Below are 21,269 nucleotides of genomic sequence, written 5' to 3'. Positions count from 1 at the left end.
GCTGCGTGGCCCCGCCCCTCCGGGAGCACGCAACGTCTGCCCTCTTTACGCGACGTTGGGGCTGTGCGGAGGACGCGCAGGCCACCAGTCTTCCGTGGCACCCGCGGCTGGCGCGTGGAGTTAAGCTGGCTGCTGCGTGATGGCGGAAACGCGCAGTCGAACCCGGAACAACCGTCCTTGACCCAACGCAGCTTCAGTCTTCCGGGTCACGTGCCTCCGCAGCGCCGCCCCGGACCCTGCAGTCCGCCCCGTTGCTAGGCAACCGCGTCTGTGCTCCAGGCAGGGCGGGCGATATAGAGTGGGATCTGGGAGCTCCCGGGTCGCTGATGGACCAGTATTGCATCCTGGGCCGCATCGGGGAGGGCGCGCATGGCATCGTCTTCAAGGCCAAGCACGTAGAGGTGAGACAAGGCCGCAGGGGCCGCCGGGGTGTGTTTCCCTCCTCGCCGCGCTGCCGCCCTTCGGGACGGTCTTTCTTAAACGTGCGGGTTTCCCGGCCCTCCTTTGTATTGTGGCGCCTGGTTCCGAGCTGCTGTCCTAGCTCCGACTTCATCCCTCTGTGGTCCCTGTTTATCCAGCGGCGGGCCTGCTGGCCCTGGGTAGATCCCTGAGCGGTAGATTCGCGCGTCTGCAGGGAGATTCTAGGCCTCTCGCCACCCGGGAAGCGTGTCTTCCTCTGCCCCACCTCTCTTCCCTCTCCTCCCTCCGCCTCGGGAGGTGGGCTGGCACTGTCTACTCTCTTTCCTGGACAGACTGGCGAGATCGTTGCTCTCAAGAAGGTGGCTCTGCGGCGGCTGGAGGATGGCATCCCCAACCAGGCCCTGCGGGAGATCAAAGCTTTGCAGGAAATTGAGGATAATCAGTATGTGAGTGGGGGCTTCTGGGTCCAGGTGGGCAAGGAGCAAGTTCTGAGACATTACCTTCTTGCCCTCCTACACTCATTCCCTCTCCTCCAGCCTTACTCTAGCCATTTACCCCCGCTTTTAGGGATTCCCTCCTAACCCACTGTGTTCATGCATCTGACTTTTACCCTTTATTTATGCCCTTTTTTTGGTCTACCCTCATTCCCTTAATTATTTCATTTATCTGTTCTTCACTTTTTCATTTACTCATTTCTTCATGTATGTATTTATTAAATTGTCAACTACAAGTCATTTTTCTCAAAATATTTAGTGGATGCTTTTTCTCCTATTTGTTTGATTATTTATGCATGCAGGTGGTGCTGGACCTCAGGCATGCTAGGCAAGTGCTCTACCACTGGGCCATACTCCCTGCCCTAGTGATTTCTAATGATAAGTAGTATCTCTTGAGCTCCTAATGTGTTCTGTAGACTCTCAAATGCTTTAGTGAAGTGAGTCCTCTTCACTACTGTGCAAGGCAGGTTTCATTCAGTATCTTTGTTTCTCAGGCAAAGGTGGGAGTTTCTATCATCTGCTCATGAGCCCTTGCTTATCAGGGGGGCTTTGGCTCAAGTCTGATTGAGGAGTCCAGACAGTCTTCCTCTGGGGGTCTTCCTGATAAGCTCTACCTTTGTGGGGCACTAGTGACACAGTGAGGAACTGACTCTGACCTGACTCTTGAGAACTAACAGTGTAAGGGACATGGACACATGCAGAGGTGACAGGGCCCACTTGGTAGGTGTGTGACAAGAAGGGGATATAGGGACCAGAGGAGGGACATCTTAAATCCCCCTGCATCATTACTCATATGGTGCTTTCTCTTTTCCATGAGAGCACTCAGCTTCCTGGGGAGTGACAAGCTTGAGTCTCTGTGTGAGCCTCTGACTTATATTCATGTTCTGTGAAGATGTTCATGATGCATTGGATGACATAAGCATCTTCTAAAACTTTAGGTGAAAATATTATTGTACATGAATGTGTTTTTGTGTGCTATATGGTGTTAAAGTCTGGTAGAATGTGCTTCCAGATTGTAGGTGGTAGGGTTTTTCATTTGTTCTTTTGTTCAATATAACTTTATGTAGTATCTGAATATATGTATGTGTTTTGCTCATAAGATGATTATATACTACCTGAAATATCAGAAAAACAGCAATAAGACTGTTCTTATTTTTTGTGGAAAATAAAAGGGCTTCCAGATCAACCACCTATGGGGCAGGTGCAGAAAAATCCATAAACAGGCTGGTGATATGGTCCCTGCAACTGGTGTTCAACAGTCTTGAAGGTTCCATTTCAAAACATCCTCCAAATTTGTCTCTAGCTCAGGTTACTGTCACCACTCACAACAATTTCTTAGGCATCTTTCCCATGACCAGCACCAATCTAGGCTCCATCCATCTGTGCTCAGGGCTTGGCACTTGCTGTTCTCTCTGCCCAGAGCTTCTTCCCAGGTCTCCATATAACTGGCTGATCCCTGAGCCTGGCCCTGACCCCACCTCTGACCCCCACGCCATCTAAATAAAGTGTCTCTTTCTCCACTTAAAATCACATTGCCCTCTTGTATGTCTGTTCCTATACACATCCCTTTTGTTCATTTGTTGATCATTTGTCCCTTGGTATGAGTTCCTAAGAGTCCTTGTGTCCCAGCTTTCTGCTGTGTGCAGCCCAGGCCCTCCAACACAGGTGTCCTCCGTGTGTGATGTGTCTCCCCTAGCATCAGGGATGATGTGATTCCTGTGCTTTCCTTAGGTCCTGGGGTTTAATGGTTTTAGAGGAAATAGGAGACAGTCTGCTCATGTATGTCTTTAAACACTTTAAATTGTTGTGCTAGGTTGGACAACTAGATGCTGCCTGCTAAGTGACCGTATTCTGACCCTTTCCCTGAGTTTCTGTGGAGAGGTAGAGTGGGTCTGCCTTGCCTCGGATAGCAGACCAGTGTGAATGCTAAACTTCCTAGCTGGCCTGAGGCCCCATGTTGACTTCTCTGCCTGCCTGATCCTCGGTCAGGCACAGGGTGGGGATCTTGGCATTGCACAGGAGGTCTTGCAAGGTGAGTCATGGAATGCCTGCCTGCAGGTGGTGCAGCTGAAGGCCGTGTTCCCGCATGGTGCAGGCTTCGTGCTGGCCTTCGAGTTCATGCTGTCAGACCTGGCAGAGGTGGTGCGCCATGCCCAGAGGCCGCTGGCTCCAGCACAGGTTAAGAGCTACCTGCAAATGCTGCTCAAGGGTGTTGCCTTCTGCCATGCCAACAACATCGTGCACCGGGTCAGTCCCAGCATGGGCTAGGGGTGGGCTAGCCCTTGAAGAAGATATGGTTAGAGGGGATCAGGGTCTTCAGGTGAGTAGTAGAGGCGGAGGTGGGGGGGCTCTAAAGGAAGCAGGGACTGGGGCTGACCTGGGTGCAACTCCTCACATCCAGAGACATATGGGGGACACAGGGACTGATGCTTCTTTTCATGTTACCAGGACCTAAAACCTGCTAATCTGCTTATCAGTGCCTCAGGCCAGCTCAAGATAGCAGACTTTGGCCTGGCCCGGGTCTTTTCTCCAGATGGCAGCCGCCTCTACACACATCAGGTGGCCACCAGGTAGGGAGGACCAGATTCCCTTCCGTCCCCTTCCTGGGGAAGAGGTGCTTATGGGGTTGGAATGAACTTCCAGGGAAGCCTCTCAGACAAGTGACCAGCAGCCCTCTTCCTCATAGGTGGTACCGAGCCCCTGAGCTCCTATATGGTGCCCGCCAGTATGACCAGGGTGTTGACCTATGGTAAGACATCTGGGGGCAGGAGAAAGGGTAATGTGGGCCATGGGGGAGTCTTCCCTGGCTGGGGTATTCTGAGTAGTGTGGGGAGTGTTTGGTGTTCATCACGGTGATGTTTTTGAGCTGGTTAGGAGATTGGGGTAAAAGGAAAGTGGTTGTCTCAACCAGAGGATGGTTGTTCTGGGCTGGTGGGGAGGTGGGCTGAGATTCAAGGTATGGGCTATTGAAGCTGGTATGTGCAGAGGTCAGGCCCCAGGATCAGAAGTGTCTGAATTAATCAGAGGCCTGTGTCACTGGATTTGAAGGCTTTGAACCATTTTATTTTGTAGGGGTTTGAAGGCTCTGAAACTTCTGTTGTGCCCAAGGGATCTGAGATTTGGAGCTATTTTGTAGGTCTGCCCCGGAAGTGAAGGGGAGTGGTGCATCTAGAACAGGAGGCTCTGAGACGTCCTGGAGTCGCTGGGGGCTTGCTCTGTGTTCTAAGGTTGAGATCTTTGACTGTTTGGTGGTCTGTACCCCTGGACTTGGAGCCTTTAAGCCTTGGAACTGTGATCCACAGGGTGTGATCTTGAAGTGCTCAGGATTTTGTATCCACAGGGCTGTGGGCTGCATCATGGGGGAGCTATTGAATGGATCTCCTCTTTTCCCGGGAGAGAACGACATTGAACAGCTTTGCTGTGTGCTTCGCATCTTGGGCACCCCCAGCCCTCAAGTCTGGCCGGTTTGTAGGGGCCCTTGGTGGGAGGGTGCAGGCCAGGTTCGCTCCATTCTCCAATAGCAAGTAGTGTTTCTGCCCCCGTGCTGTCTCTCACAGCTCCAGTTTTCCTTGACCCAGCCCTGCTTTGACCAACAGGGACCTCTGTTCGGGCCCAGGGGTTCCTCTTTCTTGCCCTACTGGAGGCAGGAGGGCCAGGTCCCATCCTCTGCCTGTCCCTACTCCACCACATACGCACACAGTCTCCGTCTCTGGGCAGGGCAGGCATTGGTGAGGGTCAGGAGTGAGTGAGTGAATGGGGCACGTGACAGGAGGACTGTGAGCGAGCATGAGACCAGGAGGGCCTGAGCTGGCATCAGGGAGCAGCGTGGGCAGTGCCTCCTCTCACGTGCCATTCCTCCTTTTCCTGGCCCAGGAGATCACAGAGCTGCCTGACTACAACAAGATCTCCTTTAAGGAACAGGCGCCAGTGCCCCTGGAGGAGGTGCTGTCAGACGCCTCTCCTCAGGCCTTGGACCTGCTGGGTCAGTTTCTCCTCTACCCTCCTCGCCAGCGCATTGCAGCCTCCAAGGTAAGGCAAGAGTCCACAGTCTCCGTCCCTTCTACAGGCCCACCAACCACTGCCCTCCCACTCCACACCGGGTAGCCACGGGACCCAGCTCAGGGATCCTCAGAACCTGTGATAGGCCAGAACTGCAGGTGACGGGAGCCTTGGGACAGGTGTGCTTTCCATGAGCAGACACCACTGCACATTTCCAGTATGCTTTGAGGGCTTGCAGCAGGGGTGGCCCACTAGGTCTCAAGGAGAGTGCAGACCACGTGGCAGACAGCAGCAGAGTCCCTGGGGCCTCATGCCCACATCTCTTTAGCAGTAAGTACTTAGCATGTGACACGTGCCAGGCATTGCTGTGAGCCATGACATAGACAGTATGACCTGTCTCCAGGGGATCCCTCACCCCCATGGTAAGGCAGCTGCAAACCCACAGGGTCAGGAGAGTATGGTGGTATCCTCTGGTGGGTGGGGCCAAACAGGCGTCCTGGCAGGGGGCAGTTTTAAGCACAAGGTAATGAGTTATGTGCTGAAGAGAGAAGTGGTGAGCAGTGGTCCAGAGGAGAGGACCCAGGAAGGCTGGCTGTAGAAGGCAGGAAGGATAGTGAGGACCCCAGAGGCAGGGACTGGAGGATGTCAGAGCCTCACGCCCGTGGGTCCTGTGCCTCCAGCCTGATAGCTGCCCTCCCCGGTCACCTGGCACCTGCACCTGCGTTTGCAGGTGTCCTTGGTTCCTACCCTCAGCAGCTCCTATGGGCTCTGGCTTACTATCCACTTCTCTTCTGGATGTCTTCCCTCATCCCATTTAATCTCTTCTCCACCTGGCAGACTGAGTGACTGTCCAATAGAGCAGGTCACACTCCTCCTCTGCCAGGGTCCTCTTGTGCCTCTTTACTTGGGAAGAGTCAGGGCCCATAGCTGTTGGAGGTGGGCCCTGTAACCTTCTGACCCTGCCTGCTGCTGTCCTCCATGGTCACTCCTGTCCAGCCCCAGGACCTTCCCCTGGGGCCTGTGCACTTCTCCCCCTGGCCCAGACCATTCTTCCCCAGGCCTCTTCCTGCTCCACTTGTTGCCTTGCTCACCTGCCTCTCAGGTAGACCTTACCTTTCTCTCTCTCTCTCTCTCTTTTTTTTTTTTTTTTTTTTTTTTTCCGGGATTGAACCAAGGGGCTTTCAACCACTGAATCACATCCCCAACTCTTTTTCATTTTTTATTTTGAGACAGGGTCTTGTTAAGTTGTTTAGGGCCTCACTAGGTTGCTGAGGCAGCTTCGAGCTTGTGATCCTCCTGCTGCAATCTCCCAAGGGGCTGGGATTACAGGCGTGTGCCACCCAACCTGGCTCACCACTCCCCCACTTCAAGCCTGTGACCTCCTTCAGTGCTCCTCATTCCCCTCTGTCTTCTTCACAGGTCGTACTGTGTATTGTACCTCTGTCTGGTTTATTATCCCTCACATCTCACCCCCCATCCCCTACCCACTCTGTGGACAAGGTATAGCTTGGTCTGTGTGTTCCCTGCTGTGTCCCCAGTCCCTGGAACAGGGCTCTACACAGGTGGCCCCCAGGAAAGGTTGCTGAGTTGCTGTCCTCTGCCTGAGGCTGGGGATGGTGTGGTGACTGGGCTTCCTTCTGTTGACCCTTCTTTGCCAGGCCCTCCTGCATCAGTACTTCTTCACAGCTCCGCTGCCTGCCCACCCATCTGAGCTGCCGATTCCCCAGCGCCCAGGGGGGCCTGCTCCCAAGGCTCACCCGGGACCTCCTCATGTGCATAACTTCCATGTGGACCGGCCTCTTGAGGAGTCGCTGTTGGACCCAGAATTAATTCGGCCCTTTATCCCAGAGGGGTGAGACTTTGGCCCAGGTCCTGTCTGTCCCCCAGAAGTACCTGGGCTGCTTGTTCGTCTGCCTCCTGCCTGATTCCACTTTCCAAGGCCTTCCATAGCCATACTGGACTCACTCCACACCTGCCTTGCTCCCACTGTGACCTGCTCCTCAGCCCCCTTGATGAGGGTTCCAAGGTTCCAAGGAAGCAGAGTTCACATTTCAGCTAAGGCAATGAGGATGTCTAGCCAAGCAGAGGAGACCATGGCCTTCTGACCAATAGGAACAGTGTGCTGCACTACTGTCCGGGGACCACCATGCAGTGGTACTGCTGGTTCTCAATGCACTGCCTCCCCAAGGACATTCCTATTAGAACCAGCTGCGGAAGCGTGGAGAGTGAGATGTCCACATGTTGGAAACTTGTGTGGAAAGGCAGGCTTGTTTTGATTCTCAGAGACAGTGAGCACTCTAATTCAATATTTAAGATTTGTATAAAAGCCCCAAGTGGCTTTGCTAGTGTCTCATCCTCCTCTGTTTCTTCTTGGGAAGATGGTAGAAGTGGCACTGTCTCATGGCCCTGTTTATAGGGATCACCAGAAAGGTGACTTCAGTCACAGCTGCTTTTGCCCTGAGGGCTTCCTGTGTGCTTCACAAGACTGAATGCTCATCTGGAAATGAGGGAGACAGAAGTCCAGGTCCAGGGATGGGCAGGCTGGGAATTCAGCAGCAAAGCCTTCACCTATTAGGATGTTACTAACAGCCACTCGTCAGGATGAGGGTGAACCAGAAGCAGCTGTGCAAGTAGGAAAAACTGGCATACCTGGAATTTATTTATTCAATAAATCCTAGTACAACCCCAGCCGATACATATATTTTTATTTGATAGTAATTTGGTAAGCTGATTCCCAAAAATATATGGGGATGCAAAGGACCAAAAGGAGGAAGAAGAAGAGGTGATGATCAAATAACTTACCAGGTGTCAAGACTCACTATAAGGTCACATAATGACCAGGACAATGGGAGAGAGAAGAACAGAGAGAAGCCTAATCATAGCTGTCCTTTATTCTTTTTTGTCAGGGGTGAGGGTACCAGGGATTGAACTCAGGGGCACTTGACCATGGAGCTACATCTCCAGCCCATTTTGTATTTAGAGACAGGGTCTCACCGAGTTGCTTAGCGCCTCCCTGTTGCTGAGTCTGGCTTTGAACTCATGATCCTCCTGTCTTAGCCTCCGGAGTCGCTGGGATTACAGTTGTGTGCCACCGCGCCAGTAGTTCTTTAAAGAGTTGTTTTAGGCATAATGTGCAAAAATTCTATGAGCACTGAGGACACAGAATGATTTACACTACTATAGCTCCTGGTTTCTTTATGGGAACATGAGACACACAAAAAATCCTAGTTGGTCCTTTGAGGAAACTCTGATGTTTTCATGATCTGGCCTCCATTTATTTTTCCAGCCATACCTGCAGACTAAGCTCTGGTCAAGCTCAGTTTCTCAGTAGTTGTCAGGTCTGCACAAATGGGATCCTGAACCTGGACTTGATATATTTGATCTAAGTAAGATACAGTTGACTGATGAAAAGCTCGTTTGGTAATTATCAATGGATGCCTTAAATTATGACTGTATATTATACAATAACCAGTCACATAAGGTAAGAATATAAATATGCATCACAGATGACAAAAAACCTACTGTAGGTTTTCTAAGATGGTGGATTTATAAGACACAGACCATGTAACAATTATACATCATATGCCCAGGATGCTTAGTACTTCTAATAATGTTTGAATAAAGAGTATGCAACCCCAAAACTACAATGAAAAATGGAATAATAAGAAATAATATAACAGAAGGTACAAATGTATAGCACATAGAAAGATAATAGTTTTAAACTAAAAAAGTCAATGATTTAAATAGAATAAATATTCTAGCTGAAACGTTGTTATCCTAATTAAAAAGAAAATGAAACTGGTATTTTCAAGAGAAATGCAAATACCAATCATCTGCAAACAAAAAGACAAAAATATGTGTTACTAAATATCTAGCAATAGATTTTAAGGCAAAGAATATTACTATGTGTGAACAGACTAAATTCTAATGAAAAGATATTTAATTAGCAAAATTTTCTAAATTTATATGTATGTAATAATACAGTCTTAAATTTTGAGATAAATATAAACTAAATAGTAGCATAACTAAAAATCAGACAAATCCACTTTCAAAATGGTTAGTTTAAAATAACTCTCCAAGAAACAGAGGACAACAATTCAGAAGGTAGGCAATTTGACCAAGAGGGTGAACAGATATACCTAGTGGTTGTATACAGCCTAAAATAAGTCCAGACTGGAGAGAGTATTAGAAAAGACTAACTCAACTGGGGGAAACACCCCAATCTCAGGATCTGAAGCATTGCAAAAGCAAATGGAAAAGGGTATTTCTTTCTTAGGGTGGGATAAGCAGAGCCAGCAGAAAGGTTCAGGGAGAGGGAGGCAGGCAGCGAGAGCCAGAAGACAGCATCAAGATGGTTTTATAGGACTCTTTTCATTAGTCTTCAAATTCTTGGAATGAAGTCTTAAGAGAGCAGGTCTACCTCTTGGTGTTTGCCTACACTGAGGGGCCCAAAGTAAAAGGGTGTCAGGCAAGGAGAGAAGCCTAAAAGTAAGTAACAGGCAGTCAGACAGTTGTGAATACATGGCCAATATAGGTCACAGATAATGCAGGATTCATGCTCTTCCCAAGCACTCACAATACATTGAGCATATACTGGGCCATATAAGTCTCAACAAATTTCAAAGGATCAAAGTGAAATTAGGTATATAATTTTTTACTATAATTAAACTAGAAATCAAGAAAAGAACATAATTTCCCATGTGATTGAAAATGAAGAAATACATGTCTAAACATTGAATAAACAATAAATAGAAAATATTATGAGCTCACTGATAATACATATCAGTACTTGTATTTGATGTATTGTGTACTTGTGCTGTAGCTATGGCAATGCTTAGAGGTTCATTTGTAATCTTTTTTTTTTTTTTTTTAGAACCAGGGATTGAACCTAGGAACAATTAATCACTGAGCTACTCCCCACCCATTTTTAAAATGTTATATTAAAGACAGGGTTCTTGCTAAGTTGTTTAGGGACACACTAAGTTGCTGAGGCTGGCTTTGAACTTGCGATCCTTCTATCTCAGCCTCCCAATCCTCTGAAATTACTGGTGTGCACCACCACGCCCAGCTCTAATTTATAATCTTTATGATATAACAATATAAAAAAGGCTGGTGCTGGGTATGGAGATGTGCACCTGTAGTCCTGGTTATTGGGGTGGCAGAGGTTGGAGGATCCTTTGAGCCCAAGAGTTCAAGACCAGCCTGGACAATGTAGTCTGACCCCCATCCTGGAGGGACATGAGTTTTTAAAAAGTCCATAAAATGTAGAAGAAAGGAAATAATATGGATTAGATTGAAACAAAGAGAAAAAGAAGCGAAACCAAAAGCTCATTCACTGAGATCTGTAAAACTGATAAACATCTAGTCATGCTGATCAAGAGGAACAAATGAAAAGGCACAGATTATAAAAAGGCAGGGATTACTACTTTCTGGAATGAGATGGTATTACCAATTATACAGATTTTTTAATATATCAGTATTACGAACTTTATGTTGATAAAAGTAATGACAGATAAAACAGGCCAATTCCTTGAAGAAGAGAAATTACCAAAGCTCACTCAAGAAGAAATATGTGATTGAGTAGCCCTGTATATTTATTAAGAAAATGGAAATTGTAATTAAAAACCTTCCTACAAAAACTCATTACATGAAAACATTAAAAAATATGTTGTTTTGACTTTCAAATTGAACTTAACTCTGATACTTTGGTATTCTAACTACACTTCAAACTAACTCTGACCTATCCTGATCTTTAACTTGCACTTGAAACTGACTTTGACCGTGAACCTGACCTAACCCCCACCTACCTATTCTTACCATGACTTTAAACTTGATAATTGATTTTAATCTGATCTTGAATTAAGCCTTATCCTGATACTAGCTTGATCCCAAACATTTTCCTGTGATGCTGATGCTGAAAATCATACCCTTGACCTCACCTTGATTCTGAACCTGAGCCTCCATCAGATGCTTACTTTCAGACTGATTCTGAGCCTCAAACTTATCCTGAATTTGAACTTGGCATGGAATTTGACTGTTTTAGTCAGCTTTTTTGCTGCTGTGACTAAAATACCTGAGAACAATTTTGAAGGAGTAAAAGTTTATTTAGTGCTAACATTTCAGAGGTCTCAGTCTGTAGCTGACTCCATTCTTTGGGGCCTGAGGTGAGGCAGAACGTCACGGCAGAAGAGTATGGTGGAGGAAAGTGGCTCAGGACATGGCACCAGGAAACAATTCTCCTCTCACCAAGGACAAAATATGTACCCCAAAGATATGCCCCAAATGACCCACCTCCTTCAGCCACACTCTGCCAGCCCAAAGTTATGACCCAGTTAATCCCTGAGGATCAATGTACCAATTAGATTAAGGTTCTCATAACCCAATTACTTCACCTCTAGGCTTTCTTACATTATCTCACACCTGAGCTTTTAGGGGGACATCTCATATCTAGACCATAAATTTGACCATCACTCTCACACTCAGCCTTAAAATGACCCTGAATCTCACCTTGAACCCCATTCTTACTGGGTATCTGTTCACCAACCTGACTGCTTGGATCTAGGTTTATAACCTGACTCTAATACTGAACCTCATTTTTACACTGATGCCAATCCAGATACTGACCTACCCTGACCACTGACCTTCAACCAACCCCATTCACACAACCTCCTAAACCTGAAACCACCCTTTCAGCTTGACCTTGAATCTGATCTTCACGCTGATTTTCAGATTGAGGCTGAACCTAACATTTAACCTGAACCTGAGACTTAACCTTATGCTTAACTTGACTGTCACCAACCCTTACCTTGATTGGACCTCCGACTTCTCTGACCCTGACCTACACCCTCACTCTCATTCAATGCTTTACTGGACTCTGACACATTACCCAGATCCTTAAATGTGATCTCACATTTAGCATCTGGTTTGATCATAACCCTGAAAGTGATTCTCACATTGTCTCTACCCTGATTATGGTTTACTCTAACCTTGGTGCTGACCTATCTCTAACCTAGAAGTTAAACTTGTCCATGAACTTGATCCTCACCTTGACACAGACTCATCTTAGACTGATGTTCACCATAACTCTGACCCTGACCCTGACATTAACAAGACCCTCACATTCACCCTATCCTTGACCTGACAACCATCTCACACGAATCATGACCTGGAATCTGACATTGTCCCAGGATGTTACCTTGAATAGGACACTCACTGTCAGTTTGACTTTGAACTTCAACTTCACTCTGCCTGTAGACTGAATCCCTCACCTTGACAATCATCCTGACCCACTGTGACCTTGAACTTGACTGAATTATACACATAGAGTGAAACTAATCTACTTTGACCCAATCATGACCCTGATCCTGACAGTAACCATGACTCAGAACTCAATTTTAACCTCACCTTGTACATCACCTTGGATTGATGCTGACATCAACTTGGCACTAATCAAATTTGTTCTTCATCCTAACACTTCCTGCCTGTGACTCTCAAATAACATTGACCCTCATAGTGGCCTCTTCCTCATCCTTACCACTGACCCACAGGCACAATCTTTCACTTGACCTTTACACTTAACCTACTTTAATCCCATCAAAATCTTAAACTTGACTTTGAACTTGGCTTCTAACCCAAACATTGAACTACACCCTGACACTGACCCTCATTATGTTGACCCTTGAGACTGATCCCTATCCCTGATCCCTCATTACACTCAACTTATACTTGGACCTACCTGACCTTGACCATAGGTTATTGATCTTCATCCTGACTGAGACCTTGACCACATTTGTAGGCAAAATAATGCCACCCCCATGTCCTTATAATGGTTTTGCTATGATTTGAGTGTGTTCCTTAAAAGTTTTTGTGCTGCAAGCCACATTCCCCAATATGGCCATTTTGAGACGGTAGAACCTTTTAAGAAGTAGGACTTAGTGGAAAGCGGTTGGGTCATTGGGAATACCACTCTTAGAAGAAATTAATATAGTTCTTGTGGGACTAAGTTAGTTCCCATGAGAGCAAGTTATAAAAGAGGAAGCTTGGCCCCCTAAATTCTACTGGCCTCCTCCATGCCTTGTGATCTTTATGTGCGCCTATCATGATGCCATTCACCATGAGGCCCTTACCATAGGATGAACAGATGACACTACCTGATCTTGGATTTGAGGTCTCCAAAACCGTGAGCTAAATAAACCTCTATAAAGTATCCAGTCTGACATATTTTGTTATGGTAACAGAAAATGAACTAAGATGCACAGCAAAAGGAACTTTGCTCAAGATGTGATAAAGGATATAGATCTTGAGATGGAAGAGTATCCTGAATTATGCAGGTGGGTCCAAACTAATCACATGCAAGAGCCTTTCCTAGCTGCACTGAGAGATGAAATGGAAGGAGGAGGACAAGGACTTAACCCAATTATTGGCTTTGAAGATAGCGTTGGGGACCCCAAGCCAAGGAAGCCAGGTTGCCTCTATGAGCTGGGAATGTCTCTCCACTGGCAGTCAGCAAGGAAATGGAAATCTCATTCTTAAAATCACAAGAAACTGAATTGTGCAAACAATCTTAATAACCAAGAAAATGAATTCTGTCCTAGAGCCTGCAGTAAAGAATGCAGCCCACCTGATACTTTGATTTGTCCCCAACAAGACTTAAACCAGACTTCTGACCTATAGCTATAAATTGTGTGTTGTTTTAGGACACAAGTTTGTGGAAACTTGTTAAGGCAGTGGTAGAAATATACTCACCTTGACTTTTAATTGATCTCGAACTTGACAATTAACCTCATGCTTACCCTGACCTGGCATCTGAATTGAACTGGACCCTGACGTTATCTTCATATTGAACCTGAATCTGACAGTAACCCTAATCCTGAACATCAACTACACAGTTACCCGAGATATTTACTGTCAGCCTAGATCAATTCTCCACCTTAGTTCACCCTGACAATGACCATCATTCTGATCCTGACCTACCCTATTCCTGAACTTTAGCTTGACCATGAATTGAACTTAACCTTTATCCTGTCTCACTGACTCTGACCCTTATCAGAACTCCAATCCTGACCATGACCCCCCCACTATCATGACCTTATCCTGATTTTGAACTTAACCCTGGTTATAAAACTTCCTTCACATTGATTTTGATCTTGAATGATTCTCACAATGACCATGGTCTGACCATGATCCTCCACCTGCCACATGCTTCACCCTGGATTAGACACAACCTCATTCTGATTCTTACCCTCACTCTGTCCCTGGTCATACCCTTGCATACTAGCAATGACCCTGAACTGGAACTTGATCTTCACCTTAACTTACCCCAAACTTTACCCATATGCCAAATCTGATCTGAACCTGGCAAGATCCATGACAAAGACAGGGTTGGGTTATGTCCAGGATCAGTATCCAGGCTAGGACAAGGGAGGCGCCAAGGAGAGGGAAACTGCTACTGTATGGAAGAAGGCCAGCCCCAAGGGTAAGAGGGAGGCCAAGAGTGAAAGTTGAGGGGTGGGGCTGAGATGAGGGTAAAGCTAGTCAGAGGGAGGAGAAGGGTCTGGTTTAAGTTCAGGATGAGAGTAGAAGCCAGGGAGAGTGAGGGTAAAGCTACGGACAGGGCAAAGCCTAGGGGCATTGCCAAAGTCAAGACAAAAGCTAGGGTCAGGTCTGGGACAGGCAAAGATGAGGTTAAGGATTATGGCCAAAATCATGCCCCTGGTCAAGGAGAAGGCCAATGGTTAGGAGAGGAAAAGTGGGCGTCAGGGACAGATTGAAGATCAATGATAGAACCAGTGAAGGTCAGAATCCAACCAGGGAGGACAACGGTAGTGAGTGGGACAATTGGGTCGGAAGAAGAGCAGGGGCAGTGAGAGGGACCGTGAAAGGACAGTGTCTGGGCCAGGGTGAATGTCAGTACAAAGATGTTGAGAGCAGGGGCGGCTGTGTGGGTGGGAGTTCAGGGATCGCGAGCAGGCAGGACCGCCCGCAACCGGCGCGGAAGATCGCCTTGGTGGGCGGGATTTAACTGAATGTGGCGGAAGTGCCGACGCGAGGGAGTGTCCGCTCGCCCGTGGCGGAAGTGCAGTATAACGTAGCGGGGCGGGAGCGGAAGCGCAGCGGGTGGGCGGGACTCACCGGGCGGGGCGGAAGTGGGGGTGCGGAGGTGTGTACCGGTGCTGGCTGGGGCCGCGCGGCGCTGCGGAGCGATGGCCCAGCAGCTGGGTGTGCACGAGCTGCTGCACGTCTTCTCCTTCCTGGAGGCCCGGGACCTGCTCTGCGCCGCGCAGGTGAACAAGGTAAGGCGCTGCGCCTGGGGCCGGAGGAGGGCCTGCCCCGTGGTCGCCGGAGTGTCTGAGGCCAGGGGTTTTTCCCTGGGGACCCGTGGGGAGTGGGTGAGGGCCTCGGGCTGCTCGGAGTCCAGTCGTGCGGCCGGATGCGGAGGATCGGCGGGGTGCCTGGGCGCCCTGGGAGGTTTGGTCCCGGGGTTGCTGCAGGGCTGCTGAGCCGAGCATCTCGAGCAGGATGCGCGCTCCCTGCCCTTCGAGCTCATCCCTTAGGTTGGCTTAGGGGTTGTTTCTCTTCTCATTTCTTGCTTTTCTGAAGCACTCTGGAGCTTTCTTCCTGTTTTTTTCTGCTTTACCAGTTTTCCGTGTTCGAAAGGCAACGTCCCTGTTTCCACCCGTGGTGGCCCCATCCCTCGCCATTTCCTTTATGGCTGTGCTCTTGAAACACTTGTCGAAATAACCTCATCTGCTGCCGCTGCAGTACACAGGCCCTCTGCATTCTCTCTCTGAAGGACTCGGCTCGACTGTATAGGTGCCTATTAATATAATGCATTTGTGTAACGCCTGTTTTTCCTTGCTGGACTCATCCTAAGAGAGGGATTTTTGTCTTTTTCATCACTGTGTCCCTTGACATTTAGTGTCCCCTTAGTAAACGTTTGTTGAATAAAAGGACTTAAAAACCACATTATTATTTCATTTAATGGAAGGGTTAGTAAATATCCTCATTTGAATGCCATAATCATAATTTTAGATAAATCTAGTATTTTTACTGATAAGTGATTTGTTTAAGGTGACTCACAGAATCACTCACTGGGCTGAAATTGGATCTCTGTTTTTACAGAAGTAAGCTCGGGGTAATTGAGGGGCATCGTTTGAAAGAAAGCTGTGTTACACACTTTAATATATAACAGCATCAACTTTCCCTGGTAATTTCTCCATAGGTAAAATGAGATCAGTAATTCCTGCCTCATGATGTCATTATAAAGACCAGGCTCTAACAGAAGGATCTTCAAAGATGGGTAGTATTTATTTTGCAAGCCCATATATTACATATTATAGATCTTTCAGAAATAAGATTTGGTTTGGGTTTTGAAAACAAGAGTTCGTTTGGGTTTTGAACTATAGCAGTAGAATGGGAAATGCTCTGATCTTTGCTTGGTTTGATTTTGCAAAACAGAAACTTTACATCTTTACTGTTCCCTAAAGACCCAGGAGATTTTGGTCTAGCGAATGCACGAGGTTGTTGAAGGGGGAACCTGGGCATGGAGAAGGTGGTGGTTGCTTCTGCCATGGCTTGGAAATACACTGTCGTGGAATGGAACTTGCAGAGCCACTGGACCACCTAAGGCTCTAGAGAATCACCCACTGAAGTTGTTTATGCTCCAGAATCCAGGGTGGCTTAGTTGGAGAGGCCAGGAAGTTCCAGCTGACAGTGTGGGCCTGAGGGAATGAGGTCTAGACAGCACCCTGATCCCCATTCAGGACCTTCCTGTGCCTCTGGAGGGTCTTTCTGCAGAGAAGTTGTGAGAGAAGGGCCCGCATAGCACCTTCCCTGTGAGGCTTTTCTCATTCCACATCTTGGCATCTCTGCACATCTCCTTTGTCAGTGCCTTAATTTACTCCATTGCTGCAGCCTTTATGTAAGGTCTTCTTTTCTGATCTCATTCCAAGTCCGTCCTTCTCACAACAGCCAGAGCAATCTTCCTCAGATGTGGTTGCTGCTGCTACTCCCCTGTTCAAAGTTCTCAAGTAACTTCCATTAGTTTTGACATTAGGACTTCAGGGGGTTGTTTGAAGTCAGTGTCCAGCTCCTTTTCCCAACCAGAATCTTATGTTCTTGTTCAGGCAGATTAATCTTTTTTTTTTTTTTTTTTTTTTTTGTTCATACTTAGTGAATCATATTTGCCCAGCTGTTCTGCCTCTGTGATGCCTCAGCTGTTCTCTTAATAACAACTATTCATCCTTTGAAACTTGATTAGTAATAACTTTCTGAGCCCCACTGGGCCCTCATCCTTCACCCCCATTGAGTTTCTTCTTACTCATGATATGAATGTTGTTTGGGTTTTTTGTTTTTGTTTTTTTGTTTTTTGGTACCAGGAATTGAACCCAAGGGTGCTTAACCACTGAGCCACATCCCCATGTCCACAGTCCTTTTTTGGGGGGTGTGTTTTGTTGTTTCGTTTTGGTACTGGGGACTGAATCCAGAACCTAGGGGCACTTTCCCACTGAACCACATGCCCAATCCTTTTTTTATATTTTATTTAGAGTTTTATTTAGAGTTTATGCTGAGTTGTTTAGGCTGGCTTTGAACTCGTGATCCTCCTCCCTTAGCCTCCAAGCTGCTAGGATTATAGGTATGCGCCTTCATACCCAGCTATGAATGTTTTAATTTAATTGTCTAATTGTGTTTCTAACTCCCCAAGGCAAGTTTTCCGGAGTGCAGAGACTAGGTCTGCTCTGTCCCTTTGTCCCCTTTGCAGGCTTGGCAGGCTGGGTTCTAATGGCCTCTTGACTAACTGACCAGACATTGTCTTCTCTCCCTCCTTGTTCTAGGTTTGGAATGAGGTTTCAGGGACCACGGAACTATGGAAGTAAGTGAAGGAAGAACCAAAAGTGGCCCTACAAAGGAGAGATAGGTGCACTGGATAGTCTTCTGAGTGCACTCTGAATTTCTAGCTCTGTTGAATGCATAAAACTGATTATCCCTGACCCTACCAGCAGAAAGGTTCTTTAGTTAGAGACCTAAGGCTGTCAAATGGGAGACTCACATAGGTAGGGTTTCCAGACTCAGAAGCAGAGATGTACAGCAGATTTTTGGTTGACAGAAGACAAATGAACAGAAATATGATCAAATGACTTTTGTTTTAATTCAGCTTTTATTTAACAACATAGCAATATAAGTATGTATGATGTTAAAACTTAAGAAAGGGGAAAGAAAAAGACGTGTCAGATCTCTTACCTCTGGCTGAATATAGTCCAGTCTGTTAGCCAGAAGTTTGTTTAATCACTCATAGAGGGGAAACACCTGTTCACACATCAAAGTTTCTTTGAAAGATGGAGAGAATTTTTAGGATAATTATGCCTTGAGATATTTGAGAAGTCAGGAATGCCAGTCTTACCATGTTTTGTTTCAGGATTATAGAGCACTTTAGGGGGGTGGGTATTGGGGATTGAACTCGCACTGGACCACTGAGCCTCATCCCAGCCCTATTTTGTATTTTATTAGTCTCACTGAGTTGCTTAGCTCCTTGCTTTTGCCGAGGCTGGCTTTGAACTCACGATCCTCCTGCCTCAGCCTCCTGAACTGCTGGGATTAGGAAGGAATGAATTGACTGATGATCAGTGTAACTATTTGTAGAAGTCCTGGCAGTGGATTGGTCATATTTAAATGGTCGAGATGCCAATCCTACCCAGAGTCTTTGTTCTCATCTTTGCTAAGCCAGAGTAGAAATTTTCCCTATGAGTAAAATATATATATATATATTTTTTTTTTTTAATTTATTTTTATTGTAAACAAATGGGATACATGTTGTTTCTGTTTGTACATGGAGTAACAGCATACCATTTTCATATTCATACATTTACATAGAGTAATGATGTTTGATTCATTCCGTTATTTTTCTCCTTCCCCCCCACCCCTCCCACCTCTCTTTTCCCTCTATATAGTTCCTCCTTCCTCCATTCTTGCCCCCCTCTGACCCCCCATTATGTGCCATCATCCGCTTATCAGTGAGATCATTCGTCTTTTGGATTTTTGAGATTGGCTTATTTCACTTAGCATGATATTCTCCAATTTCATCCATTTGCCTGCAAATGACATAATTTTATTATTATTTACAGCTGAGTAATATTCCTTTGTATATATATACCACAGTTTCTTTATCCATTCATCAATTGAAGGGCATCTAGGTTGGTTCCATAGTCTGGCTATTGTGAATTGAGCAGCTATGAACATTGATGTGGCTGTATCTCTGTAGTATGCTGATTTTAAGTCCTTTGGGTATAGGCCAAGGAGTGGGATAGCTGGGTCAAATGGTAGGTCCATTCCATGTTTTCTAAGGAATCTCCACACTGCTTTCCAGAGTGGCTGCACTAATTTGCATCCCACCAGCAATGTATGAGTGTACCTTTTTCCCCACATCCTCACCAACACCTATTGTTGCTCGTATTCTTGATAATCGCCATTCTAATTGGGGCGAGATGGAATCTTAGTGTAGTTTTGATTTGCATTTCTTTTATTACTAAAGATGGTGAACATTTTTTCATGTTTGTTGATTGCTTGTAGATCTTCTGTGAAGCGTCTGTTCATTTCCTTAGCCCATTTGTTGATTGGGTTATTTGTATTCTTGGTGTAGAGTTTTTTGAGTTCTTTATATATTCTGGAAATTAGTGCTCTATCTGAAGTATGAGTGACAAAGATATTCTCCCACTCTGTAGGCTCTCTCTTCGCATTGCTGATAGTTTCCTTTGCTGAGAGAAAGCTATTTAGTTTGAATCTATCCCAGTTGTTGATTCTTGCTTTTATTTCTTGTGCTATGGGAGTCCTGTTAAGGAAGTCTGATCCTAAGCCAACAAGGTGAAGATTTGGACCTACTTTTTCTTCTATAAGGTGCAGGGTCTCTGGTCTGATTTCAAGGTCCTTGATCCATTGTGAGTTGAGGCTATCTTTTCTCATTGCATATTTTTGGCCCCTTTGTCTAGTATGAGAAAATTGTATTTATTTGGGTTTGTGTCCGTGTCCTCTATTCTGTACCATTGATCTACCTATTTTGGTGCCAATACCATGCTGTTTTTGTTACTATTGCTTTATAGTATAGTTGAAGTTCTGGTATTGCAATACCCCCTGTTTCATTCTTCCTGCTAAGGATTGCTTTAGCTATTCTGGGTTTCTTATTCTTCCAGATGAATTTCATGATTGCTTGCTCTATTTCTGTAAGATATGTCATTGGGATTTTAATTGGAATTGCTTTGAATCTGTATAGCACTTTTGATAGTATGAGCATTTTATGTTATTTATTTATTTATTTTTTGGTACCTGGAATTGAACTCAGGGGCACTTAACCACTGTGCCACATCCCTAGCCCCTTTTTATATTTTATTAGAAACAGGGTCTCACTGAGCTGCTTAGGGCCTTGCTGAATTGCTGAGGGGCTGACTTTGAACTCATGATCCTGGGATTACAGGTGTGTGCTACCACACCTGGCTATAGTATATATTTCTTTGAGAAATTAAAAAAAAAAAAAAATTCTGACCTGGAACAGTGGCAAATGCCTGTAATTCCAGTGACTCAAGAGGCTGAGACAGGAGGATTGCAAATTGAAAGTCAGCCTTAAGTACCTTAGTGAGACTCTCAAAGTTCAAAAATCCTTAAAATGGAGTGGTGATATAGATCAGTGGTAGAGCTCCCCTGGGTTCAGTCCCCAGGACCATAAGAACAAAAGAAAAAGAAAAACATTCAGCACATCACTTAACCTCCACAGAGTGTCACTGTTCCTATGTTGTGCCTTCCAGGTTCCTCATATAAGTTTTTCTCATGTCTGCAGGTCAGATCACAAATTGATTTTTAACTACTGTTCCATAGTGTTTGTCTTGATTTTAGCATAAAATTATCTCTCATAATTGTTTTTTTCTTTTTGTAAGATCTCCTTTATTTTTTTACATGTTGGCAGTTAGTGCATATGAGCCAACCTTATGCAGGCCAAACAAAAAAATCTGGGCCTCTTTACCCATAGACTGTCAGTATGCTACTCGTAGTGAAAAGACCAGAGATTCAGCAAGCACAGTGGGTCTTCTTCCTCTGTGGGCACTAGAATCCTTCTCAGTGTGTTAGATTTCCAGTGTCTAGCACAGAGCCTGCCACATGGGTGCCCATTGAGTGTGCAGGGCAGGATAGTAGAGACACTCTGTGTAGCACTAGTACTTATTCAGACCATGGGGCTGTGAATCAGTGATTTCCCATCTGACCTCATTCTACCCCTCTTGAGATATTAGTGCTGGACTAGAACCAGAGGAAGCTCCATTAGCTGTGGTATGCCCTGAGTGCAGAAAACCTCCATTCATAAGGCCAGGTGTTCAC

The 21,269-nt window shown here is 46.0% G+C and overlaps 2 protein-coding genes across 6 annotated transcripts in view; both read left to right on the top strand.

Moving 5' to 3' along the window:
* Window positions 1–13: 13 nt before the first annotated feature.
* On the top strand, window positions 14–13,857 carry CDK20 (cyclin dependent kinase 20). 3 transcript variants are annotated; one of them, XM_079109071.1, is made up of 8 exons: window positions 18–401; window positions 753–866; window positions 2,973–3,161; window positions 3,363–3,484; window positions 3,601–3,663; window positions 4,255–4,378; window positions 4,788–4,943; window positions 6,572–13,849. In XM_079109071.1, exons 1-8 carry the CDS (start codon window positions 327–329, stop codon window positions 6,767–6,769), a joined length of 1,041 nt encoding a protein of 346 aa, XP_078965197.1. In that variant the 5' UTR covers window positions 18–326; the 3' UTR covers window positions 6,770–13,849. The 3 variants fall into 3 exon arrangements, with proteins under 3 accessions (XP_078965199.1, XP_078965198.1, XP_078965197.1); XM_079109072.1 differs by lacking the exon at window positions 2,973–3,161 and having other exon boundaries at window positions 16–401; window positions 6,572–13,854; XM_079109073.1 differs by lacking the exons at window positions 3,601–3,663; window positions 4,255–4,378 and having other exon boundaries at window positions 14–401; window positions 6,572–13,857.
* Window positions 13,858–15,057: 1,200 nt separating this feature from the next.
* Window positions 15,058–21,269, top strand: part of LOC306643145 (F-box/WD repeat-containing protein 12-like) — a 37,237-nt gene continuing 31,025 nt past the window's right edge. For 2 of the 3 annotated variants that reach the window (XM_079109067.1, XM_079109069.1), the window contains exons 1-2: window positions 15,058–15,205; window positions 17,747–17,784. In XM_079109067.1, the coding sequence (XP_078965193.1) occupies window positions 15,116–15,205; window positions 17,747–17,784 (128 nt within the window). In that variant the 5' untranslated portion in view covers window positions 15,058–15,115. Of the gene's footprint in view, window positions 15,206–15,626; window positions 15,726–17,746; window positions 17,785–21,269 lie in introns of those variants that run through there. The other variant, XM_079109068.1, reaches the window with a different exon arrangement.

Source organism: Sciurus vulgaris (genome assembly GCF_902686455.1).
Source record: "Sciurus vulgaris genome assembly, chromosome: 13".
Taxonomy (NCBI): domain Eukaryota; kingdom Metazoa; phylum Chordata; class Mammalia; order Rodentia; family Sciuridae; genus Sciurus; species Sciurus vulgaris.
The sequence above is the reverse complement of the archived record's forward strand: the minus strand, read 5'-3'. Positions and strand labels throughout refer to the sequence as shown.

Excerpts from the sequence above, each read along its gene's own strand:
- CDK20 (XM_079109071.1), top strand. The coding sequence starts at position 327 with ATGGACCAGTATTGCATCCTGGGCCGCATCGGGGAGGGCGCGCATGGC. Across the intron at positions 3,664-4,254 it reads GACCAGGGTGTTGACCTATG|GGCTGTGGGCTGCATCATGG; the intron begins GTAAGACATCTG and ends TTGTATCCACAG. Across the intron at positions 4,379-4,787 it reads CCAGCCCTCAAGTCTGGCCG|GAGATCACAGAGCTGCCTGA; the intron begins GTTTGTAGGGGC and ends TTCCTGGCCCAG.